The 11,140-nt window shown below is 42.0% G+C and overlaps 1 protein-coding gene across 2 annotated transcripts; it reads right to left on the bottom strand.

The window, feature by feature from the left end:
• Positions 1-4,317: 4,317 nt before the first annotated feature.
• rcc1 (regulator of chromosome condensation 1) lies at positions 4,318-10,768 on the bottom strand. Of its 2 annotated transcripts, none has more exons than XM_014163881.2 (10): positions 10,663-10,768; positions 9,530-9,667; positions 9,148-9,335; positions 7,220-7,399; positions 6,634-6,730; positions 6,289-6,411; positions 5,986-6,132; positions 5,495-5,614; positions 5,195-5,347; positions 4,318-5,046 (listed from the first exon to the last, which is right to left on the bottom strand). In XM_014163881.2, exons 2-10 carry the CDS (start codon positions 9,606-9,608, stop codon positions 4,871-4,873), a joined length of 1,263 nt encoding a protein of 420 aa, XP_014019356.1. In that variant the 5' UTR covers positions 9,609-9,667; positions 10,663-10,768; the 3' UTR covers positions 4,318-4,870.
• Positions 10,769-11,140: the final 372 nt, after the last annotated feature.

Genomic DNA, 11,140 nt, shown 5'->3' with positions numbered 1-11,140 from the left:
GATATGAACTTTGGAGGGACAATTACATCAAGTTTTCTCAAGAGCAATTCCTGAGGGGGACTCCAAAAGTAGTGCTGTAACACATAGCCTACATTGTAATATGTTAAATGTATATTGAGGAACCATAATTACTACAACTGGATAATTGATAGGTACAGTAGTTAACTGAAGGGTTGTCCCAACTTGTTCAAATGTTTAAATCATTATAATACTACTACTAATAATAGTTATAGCAGTGTTCCTTTTCAGTCCATTATGTTTGCAAGTATTTGTATTTACAACCAGCAATACCAAGAAAGGCCAGTAGGTGGCAATGGTACTGTACACTGTATGGGTGCAGTTTTCGTAAATACAATGAGCATGGTGCGATCTCATCTAAGTGAATCTCCATTGAGAACTACCACAAAGTTGGTCTCCGTATTGAATTGACCTTTTTAATTGTACTTTTTCTGATACATTTATATAGTCATTAAATATGTGCCACTGGCCTGAGTTGACTACAATATCTTTACAAGAACAACAAGCTCAGAATAAGTACAGTTCTAAAAGTGAAATAACTATTTCAATGAATAACCCAAATAAATCAACCAAAAATATCCTTCAAAAATACTTATTTATTGTTCAGTCAGTGTCTCAACTCTTCAAACAGCAGCTATGGACAAGTATGTCACACAAAGTATGCAATTTTAAATAAAATAACAAAATAAATAATTAGTAAGTGTACTGTCATGTACTAAAAACAGAAAACTACTAAACAAAAGAACAAATATCATACTATACACCAGGGGTTCTCAAACAGGGGTCCGTGGACCCCTAGGGGTCCCTGGTGTAATTGCAAGGGGTCCGTGAAATAGAAAAGTGTAATGAACGTATTCAGCACCGGTGAAATGCCTTTTCAGCACCGGTGTTCTCGGTTTGTCTGTTGCCAGTTTGTCAAGTCAACCAGTGTTTTTTGCATCAGCTCCTGCTTTTCCCCAGTCTCTCTTTTCTCATCCTCCTGGTTTTGACCCTTGCCTGTCCTGATCCTGAGCCCACCCGACCACTCTGCCGGCCCCTGAGCCTGCGTGCCGTCTTTTACCTTTGCCCCGTTTCTGGATTACCGAACTCTGCCTGAGCCTGCCTGTCATCCTGTACCTTTGCCCCCGTTGCTGTAATAAACATTGTTACTTCGACACAGTCTGCATCTGGGTCTTACCTTTATCCTGATAGTCAGAGAGACTGTGATTAGAGGGTTAGGCAGGAGGCCCTGGGCCAGTGGTAGGTCAGGGGTGAGGGCTCTCTCTCTTTCAAGCACACTCACTACCTCTATCCGTCTCTCTCAAGATGGTAGAGAGAGAATGGTCCAAGGACCTCCAGAGCACAGAGAAGTAAGCTCCACTCATAATAGTATACTTGATGCACTATGTAAACCTCCTTCACTATGGCAGTCTTCTTGTGTGATGCTAGCATATTATCCAGGGACAATGGTCGGATTGGATTTACTGTACTCACTCCAACTCATGCTCTCAACCCTGTAAAAATCAACCAGACTTTTATCAAAACTAACCTGTGTCCATCCCCCTTTCCTCTAGATGAGTATGCTGGGCTATGGAACTCTAGAGCAGCATGTACAAAAACATGCCACCCTGTTGTCAGCTATCCAAAGACTTTCAATGGCCACATTTTGTGGATGACAAAATGCAATACAGTTTTGTATAAACAATTAATTTTTTATTGTAAGATTACAAAACTACTTTTTCATAGCATGTTGGTCTTCAATTTTTACTAACTCATGTGATAAGTTAAACATCAAGACAAATACACTTAGAGCTTATGATTTAAAGTGAATACATTTTTAATAATCTCTCATACAGGTGTCTCAACTAAAATATATATCTCAAACAAGATTAAAGAATGGGACAAAGTAAATATAAATCAGTGCTTGAGTCCGTAGCAGTTTCTATGAGTTTGAGTGGGTTCTGTACTATACATGTTGACAGAATGGCTGCGAGACAGAGAGACTGTTGCTGTACTCCCAGGTAAGGCCCTTGCTTCCAGAACCACTGAAGACCCCAATATTCAGTCAGGAAGCTTGAAGATGTGTCACCATCCAAGCCCATGTCACAGCATGCAGTGGCCTGATAAGGAGATGACAATAAATGCATTATGTACCTTTCATCACCAAAGCCGTGTTCACTGCACGAGGCTGAACAATTCAACCCTTTTGATAGTGTCATTGATATGGAAATGAACATACAAAGGTTAAGTTCATGAGCTTTGACTGTAATACTGTACCTCTGGGGTCCTATGGTGAAAGACTGTTGTGCAAGGTATTGGGCAACAGCTTTCTTCTCGGGCCTGTATTCACAAAGTGTCTTCAGAGTAGGAACAGTGATCTAGGACCAGCTCCCCTTCCATAAAAGGCAAAACTGATTCTAAAATCAGTACTCCTACCCTGAGATGCTTTGTGAATACGGGCCCTGATCAGTCTGCATGCTGCTTTCTAGTGATCCTCCCTCTTCATCTGAAATGCAACACCACCAAAAACATGAATAAATCAATAACTTAGTTAACTAATTGAAACAGTAATGTAAATGTGCACAAGCCTACTCAGCCAAATTATACCAAAACCACAGCCTATTTGCAGTGAACTTTTGCATACTTTGTCACCAGTGCATCAAAAAACAGGCAGGGGAACGAAGAAGTTTGACCAAAGTGTTCACAATAGTATACTTAACAAAAATATAAACACAACATGTAAAGTGTTGGTCCCATGTTTCATGAGCTGAAATAAAAGATACCAGAAATGTTCCATACACACAAAAAGCTTATTTCTCTAAAGTTTTGTGCACGAATTTACATCCATGTTGGTGAGAATTTCACCTTTGCCAAGATATGCCACACCTGTCAGATGGATGGATTATCAAGAAGCTGATCGTCTGAAATCAGCCACCCGGACAGCTAATGAAACTGGGTTTGCACAAAAAAATCTGTACGAACTGTCAGAAAACATCTCAGGAAAGCTCAGCAGCGTGCTCGTCATCTTCACTAGGGTCTTGACCCGACTGCATTTTGGCATCATTAACGACTTAAGTAGGAAAATGCCCACCTTCAATGGCCACTGGCACGCCGGAGAGGTGTGCTCTTCATGGATGAATTCCGGATTGAACTGTACCGGGCAGACGGCAGACAGTGTGTATGGCTTGTGGCTATTTAAGATACCGTGACGAGATCCTGAGGCCCACTGTCGTGCCATTAATTCGCTGCCATCACCTCATGTTTCAGCATGACAATGCATGGCCCCATATCACAAGGATTTGTACACAATTCCTGGAAGCTCAAAATGTCCCAGTTCTTCCATGGCCTGCATACTCACCAGATATGTCACCCATTGAGCAGTTTGGAATGCTCTGGATCGACATGTACGACAGCGTGTTCCTGTTCCCGCCAATATCCAGCAACTTCGCACAGCCATTGAAGAGGAGTGGGACCACAGGCCACAATGAACAACCTGATCAACTCTATGCGAGGAGATGTGTCACGCAGCATGAGGCAAATGGTGGTCACACGAGATACTGGTTTTTCGAATCCAACCCCCTAGATTTTTTTTAGGTATCTGTGATAACAGATGCATGTCTGTATTTCCAGTCATGTGAAATCCAGATTAGGGCCTAATGAATTTATTTCAATTGACTGATTTCCTTATTAACTGTAACTCAGTAAAATCTTTGAAAATTGTGCATGTTGTGTTTATATTTTTGTTCAGTGTAGGTATTATTGCTAGCAAATATGTAGTTATTTTCTAGCAACATTAGCTAACTTTCTCCCAGCAGTTTCAATCTAGCTAGCTAATAAAGCTTTTTTTTAATCAACTTTATCAGATGGATAGCTTAGCAAATATAGCTATTAGTTTTCCCCTCGCATTTAAAGCTGCCTGATACAGCTTGCCAGTGAAGTAGGATGAATTAAGTCAGAAGCCAGCTAGCAATGTCAAGTTCAGGCCTTTTACCAACAAAAATGTACAAGTGTAACAGTATAGCTACTGTCCATCTCCTCGCCCCAACCTGGGCTTGAACCAGGGACCCTCTGCACACAACAACTGACACCCACAAAGCATCGTTACCCATCACGCCAAAAGCCACGGCCCTTGCATTTGCAACTTCAGGTGACTTTAATTTACACTGTCTGCCTTATAGAAATATGTTGACGGACTGATAAATGTTTGGCTGTCTTACTCAAGTCATCACTATGGCCATCTGTTATTGGGCCCTCAATGTATTACCAGCGACAACACCTGGACAAAGTTTGCCATTGCAGTGTGCAAAAAAATTTAAATAATTCCAAACAGTAAAATTGTACTTTATTTCCAAGTTGGACCAGCAAATAATTGTGCAAGGGGGTACAGTGAACAGCTGTCTCAACTACATGGTGCTGACAAGAAATACTAGTACTCATCTTACTGATGCCGTGTGGGGGGGGGGGGGGTTATTGCTTGGAACAAAAATGGGAATCTTAAAAGGCTGTGACTTGGGATTTCATTAAAAGGCTCGTCCACTATTTTCCCCACACACGCATACTGGAATCCTAAAGATTGTCATAAAAAAATAACTAAGCAAACTAGATTTTAAAAAACTGTTTCTCTCTTGCGTAATGATCATGATCTACTGAACCACATCCAAATACATTAGGGGATTTTTGCAGAGTGGGAGAGATTCAGAGCCCTCTTTAACAGAGACTAGTCAGTCTCACCCCTGCCCCATCACCACGTTCCCTCCACGGCATACCTGGCTCAGCACAGGAAGGCACATTCATCCACAAACCCCTCCCCCACATGTAGGTATTTAACACAGATCCCTCTGGTGCAGACCAACAAGGTCAACCTGAGGATACATCAACACTCCTGCTTGTCTTTGACCAACAGGACTGTGTGCTGCCCCCCGCTGGCCACCATCAGTACTATGCGGTTCTCCAGCTGCTTGCCCGTCATCTCTACAGGGCTCCATTCGTCGTCCTCCTCACCCGTGCCAAGCTGGAGGTTAGTGCCCATACCCCAGGCATACACAGACCCTGCAATAAATACACACATCAGCGGACCATATATAGACACAATGGCCTTGGAGTCATTCCTATCACAATTGCACACAATGTAGACATGCACAACATCAGCAGGTGATTATTTTTTTATAAACCAGAAATACACTAGCTATGACCTCACCTTGTTTGGTGACAGCGTAGCTGACCGATGCCCCACATGCCACCACCTGGGCTACATCCAGTCCTTCCACAGGCGTGGGCTCGCTCTTCTCCTCTGCCCCCTGGCCCAGACCCAGACGCCCATACTCTGCCCGGCCCAGGCTGTACACCTTCCCTATAGGAGGACAGAGAAAGGAGACATCTCTATCTTCCCAATTTGTGCTGCACTATGCAGTTGACAGATTCTTGAACAGTCCAAGTTATGACATAGTTGATCTGATCAAGAGCGTTTAAAATAAAAGATGGGCCCCGAAGCGCTTACCGGCAGAGTCGAGGCAGACTGTGTGGTGCTGTCCCCCTGAGAAGCCAATCCAGTTAATGGTGGAGTTTTTGAAGGTGGTAAGTTTTATTGGAACGAAGCACGTGTTGATGAGTTTGGTCCCTGGAAACATTAGTACAGAGGTCTATGGTCAATGGGTACTGTGTGACTCTCCAACACACCCAACTGCAATTCTAGAGCAGATCAGAGAATGCATAAATAACCAGGTTTCCAGCCAACCTTTCTATGCAAGTAAAGTACATGTCAGATAAAAAAAAAATGCTTCCTTTATGCGCATATATTGACAACCACCATATCAAAGTAAAAATGTGCATATTTCTTTATGCAGTTTTTTCCATTTTCACATGAAAATCTGTTGCCAATTGGATGGAAACCTAGCTATAGTTGACGAATTAAGCTCAAATTGGAGGATAAACCAAGTTCTGTTACAGTATTTCTGATGGTTGTCAAATACATTTTTATCTTATGCTCACCAAGCTGATGGTAGTTTGACAGTCCAAATCCGTAGACGTGGCCTTCTTTTGACACAGCAATGGTCATATAAGCCCCACAGAAGGCATCTGTGAAGTGAACTTTGCCTCTAGACTGGACCTTCACAATCTGAGGTATCAGCAACCGCACTGTAATCATACAGAAACACATGTCCTGACTGTCACCCATAGCAGTCAAAACAGAGAATAGTGGTATAGATATTCATTCATCATATGAGTGCTCACACCCAAACTACAGCTGAATGAATACAGCGTCAGAGGTAAATGGTTTCAGTTGGTACATACACAGCCCTTTCCTGCCCCCTCGGTTGGCAAAGAGCTCTGGCACCCTTCCCAGCTGCCCCTGCTCTCCGCAGCCTGATGTGTAGAGGTCACCGCTTGTGGTCAGCATCACCAAGTGGTCATTACCTGGGGGTCAGAGGTCATGAATATGGTCTTATAACCAGGGCAGCACTGAGCAAGAAACGATATGGTAGAAAGCTCAGATGTAGGACAAACATGCCCCTGACCTGCAGAAGGAATCACGTCAGTTGTAATCATATTTTTATTGAACGTGGTCCAGACCTCCGGTCAAGCAGAACTTATGTAGAGAAACCTTAAAGGTTTAGGGACAGAGTCCCCATTTCTCACCTGATGCTATTTTCATCACAGGCCCTTTCATGGGGACCTTGACAGGCACAGTAACCTTCTTCATAGGCTCTAGTAGACCAATGACTCCGCTGTTATCCTAATGCAAATGGGACAATGTGTGAAATGTGAGAATTGCAGGTTCTCTGAATTTGGTATATGACAGAGATGGCATATGCTGCTGCTATTGTTTATTATCTGTTACTTTATTCCTAGTTATACAGTGCATGTACATATCCACCTCGTACCCCTGCACATCGACTCGGTATAGGTACCCTGTGTATATAGCCAAGTTATCATTACATGTATTAATTTCTATTATTTTTCAATTTTCTCTGCATTGTTGAGAAAAGCCCACAAGTAAGCATTTAACTGTTAGTCCACACCTGTTTACGAAGCATGTCACAAATAAAATTGTATTCCATTTGATTAGTTAAAGGCAGATGCAATGCAAGTCAATGGAAAGTCAATGAAATGAAATGTAAAATGTAATATAATGAAAGTCCATTTAAGATTATTTGAGTAACAGAATGGTGCATAAACAGTTTCCAGGGTGTTTGACAGCAGTTAAACCCTGTCCCCTACTCACCCTGAAAGAGCCCCAGATGTATACTGCACCGTCGTCTGTGAGTGCAGCTGTGTGACTGTCCCCAGCAGACACCTGAACCACCCTCTCGTCCAGGGACACCTTTCCTGGCACCATCTCGGAGCCCTCCTCTGTAGTCTCTCGACCCAGAGCACCCTCGTCATTGCAGCCAAACGTGTAGATCTACACCAGTGACAAGCATCTTGTTACTAAGCAAAGTCATATATCCTTAAGATACAGTTTCTCAGCCCCAGGTTAATCTTAGTCCAGGGTATATGTATAAGTAGGAGTGCTGATCTAGGATCAGTTTTGCCTTTTAAATAAGACCTTATCCTAGATCAGCACTCTTACTATGAGCCAGTGTTAATTTTGGCAAAATCTAAAATAGCTGCCATTAGGCGGTTTAGTAATTTCCTCTTTTGGTCACATTTCCCACTACATTCTTCCCCCATGAAAGAATTTATATATACCTCCAACTTCAATAATGTTCACAATAAGATAGGCCTATTTGGACAAGGCTACAATTCCCACATAGCTGGCAACATCGCTTGTAGCAGATTGTAACAAAAGTCAGCCATTATTTAGGCTACAAAACCTTGGCTACTAGTAAAAGAATTTGGGCCCATACCGCTCAGATTCTCCCCATCATAACCTCGTGATGTGGGTAAATAACAGTGATTCCCCCCTTTTTATTTAAATGGGAGAACCTGAGCTTTCCAACAATGCCAAAATTAATAATTTACTCCTAATATTTCAGCAAATAGCCTTAGTATTTCCAATCAGATAAAAGCAACTGCACTCACATTTCCCAAACGCGAGAGCGTCAACAGATGAATAACAGCGCACATGGTAATAGAGCGTCTGATGTGATCAAAGCAAAAATAGCCTATATGAAAGTAAGAGAGTAAACATTAAAGGTTCTAAGTTGAGGTTAGTTACAATTGAAGTGTCCTGGCTGCACATCAGTTCAAAAGAGGAGTGACCTCCTGGTAGCTGTGTGTGTGTGGTAGAGCCAGACAGATGAGCTTCATCAGCCAGTGCAACTGAAAGACCACTGAGAGGGTCACATTATATTCCACAAAAGGCATGTATGCTTATGATGGGACACAAACGGCGCAAAGGAGCTTCATGTGAAATTATGTAAATTAGTATCACGTATAATTCTCATCTCTTTACATTTGTCAACTAAAATAAAATCATTTTTAATAGTTATTGTTTTCTGCAGGGCATTTCATCTCGTTATCATAATTTTTTTGCGTCAGGAAAAAGTAATAGACAAGTATTTTTCATAATTGTTGGTGAAATAAACACAGCTCTGAGCCAATTCATGAATACAGGGCCTGAACTAAAAAGCATTTCTAATAGATATTCTCAATTGAGAATTTTTTTCTCCCACCTTAATTTAACCAGGTAGGCCAGTTGAGAACAAGTTCTCATTTACAACTGCGACCTGGCCAAGATAAAGCAAAGCAGTGTGACAAAAAACAGAGTTACACATGGGATAAACAAACGTACAGTTAATAACATCTGTATACAGTGTGTGCAAATGAAGTAAGGAGGTAAGGCAATAAATAGGCCAATAGTGGCAAAGTAATTACAATTTAGCAATTGACACGAGTGATATATGTGCAGATGAGGATGTGCAAGTAGAAATACTGGTGTGCAAAAGAGCAGAAAAACAAAAACGGGATGAGATGGGTAGTTGGTTGGATGGATGGGTTATTTACAGATGGGCTGTGTACTGCAGCGATCGGTAAGCTGCTCTGATCGGTAAGCTGCTCTGACAGCTGATGCTTAAAGTTAGTGAGGGAGATATAAGTCTCCAACTTCAGTGATTTTTTAAAAAGACCAGTAGCATGGTTAATCTGGATTTATGAAATTGGATGCAGCATCTTGAGACAGTTGAAGTTGGATCTGCCTCCTTCACTCACATTTCCAGTGTCACTGAGACAGACTGTGTGCATGCCCCCCGCCGCCACCTGCACCACACCCTCAGGCAGGGTCACCAGGGCCGGCCTCTTCCTCTCCATGATGTCCTCTCCCAGACCCAGCTGTCCTACGTCCCCTTGGCCCAGCACTAGAACCAGACCCTTCTCCTGCCCATGGCTGCTGTGGGAAACTGACACCAACAGTATTATTTAATCCAAACTGTAGTATGTTTATAAAAATGGCGCAATTAACAAGCACAGACGCTAATGATTCTATTTCAAAGGACTCATACTAGGAGTGTGTTCAAGTAGGCAGCTTGACAAAGAGATAGAACATCTAACAATAGACTTCATATTGGCTTAATAGAGTCAGTCAGTGGCTTACCTTTAACTTTCTTAGGATCGTTTACTTCCTCAGGTTTACTTTCCTTCGGTCTCTTATTAAGAGCCTTCTTTGCAGGCATGGCTACAACAGACCCTGCACGAAACAACTCGTGTGAAAAGATTTGAGGGGGAAATAAGCCTGTAGGAACAGAAAATGAAGACTGCAGTTAATATAGCAAATAATTATTTTAGGAAGGTTATTAGAGGAAGAACAATTCTAGATAACAGTTCCAATTCTGGGGTACAATAATATTGCTGCAGTAGGATATCAGTTACAAAGTATAATGTGACCTATGGAAGAGGGCAGTGTGAATTTGGACTTGGAACAGATGTCAGGAATTGGCTATTATTCAGTCAATGGCTAGCCTAACCAATGCGGACAGCTGTTGCACAAGATGTACGTGCAGCGAGACTTGGACTAGAGTGGTATGCAACCTTACGACCGACCGGCGCAAACAATATAGCTAGTTGTTCCTGGCTGCAAACAACCATCCAGTTAAAGTTAACAGGATGGTTGTTTGCAGCCAGGAACAACTAGCTATATTGTTTGCGCCTGTCGGTCGTAACGTTGCATACCACTCTAGTCCAAGTCTCGCTCCACGTACATCTTGTGCAACAGCCATGTGGTTGATACACGTCCCAGGGACATGGTGATGGCTATAGCTAGTACTGCCATCAATTGTCGGTACATTTGTTAGACTGGTGTATATTGCTACAGTAAATACAGAACTTAGTCACATTGGTCAGCTAGCTTGTTAGCTAGAACTAAGCTAATGTTAGCATACAAGCGCCTGTGGTTGCAATGACAACGTTAGCCAGCTAACGTTAGCTGGCTAAGTTAACAGTTGGCAATTGAGTTTGTTTAAACCAGAAAGTGTGCTAACGTGTTCGCTATTTTACCAACACAAAGCTAACGCTAACTAGCTGCACTTTAAACGGGAAGGTTAGGCTAGCTAACAATGCCAACAGGAGTTGGCTAACGTTATCTGAAAGTTAGCTTGCTAGCTGATTCATTGGTACATGGATGAAAATATCCCGCTAAACGAATCCAAATAACTAAACAGCTCGTGGTTATATTAAGATAACTCGTATATTCCGTTTTCACCAAGGGAAAAATATTAAATACCGACATACTTGCCTGTACCGTGGATTACTTTGGTAGCTAACAGATATGAAGCCACACTGGTTCAGTGTGCGTGTTACTGTAGGCTATCCCAGTCGGCAACTGTTCTACACAGACCACGCGCCCTCAATTTTTAAAGAGACAGTGGCCGTGTTAGAAATCTGTCTTGCCAATTACTGCACACCGAATGTACTATTTAGAACGTACTGTTTAGTAAAAACGAAAACAGTCTTAACGTATGCATCAAATTGTGTAGGTAGACTTGACAGAAATAGTAGTAAATGTTGAACTTGCACACATATCAACTTAAAACAGTTTGACTGCAGAATCGAAAATGCTGTCAGTCTGATCAAGGCGTTAAAGCTGCACTATACAGAAATCGCACCGCCATTTCCTGGTGGCAAAAATTCTAATAGTTCTAATACGTTTATGTGACAAAACAAGCACTTAAGTTTAGTTTTTGCTTCTTTTACTTTGAGTTTTGTACAT

Source organism: Salmo salar, chromosome ssa02, assembly GCF_905237065.1.
Source record: "Salmo salar chromosome ssa02, Ssal_v3.1, whole genome shotgun sequence".
NCBI lineage: Eukaryota > Metazoa > Chordata > Actinopteri > Salmoniformes > Salmonidae > Salmo > Salmo salar.
The sequence above is the reverse complement of the archived record's forward strand: the minus strand, read 5'-3'. Positions and strand labels throughout refer to the sequence as shown.

Coding starts and splice junctions, on each gene's coding strand:
- rcc1 (XM_014163881.2), bottom strand. CDS start 9,608: ATGCCTGCAAAGAAGGCTCTTAATAAGAGACCGAAGGAAAGTAAACCT. Junction 6,731..7,219: donor ACATCTGGGGCTCTTTCAGG/GTGAGTAGGGGA, acceptor CATTTGCATTAG/GATAACAGCGGAGTCATTGG. Junction 6,412..6,633: donor TGTGATGAAAATAGCATCAG/GTGAGAAATGGG, acceptor TCTGACCCCCAG/GTAATGACCACTTGGTGATG.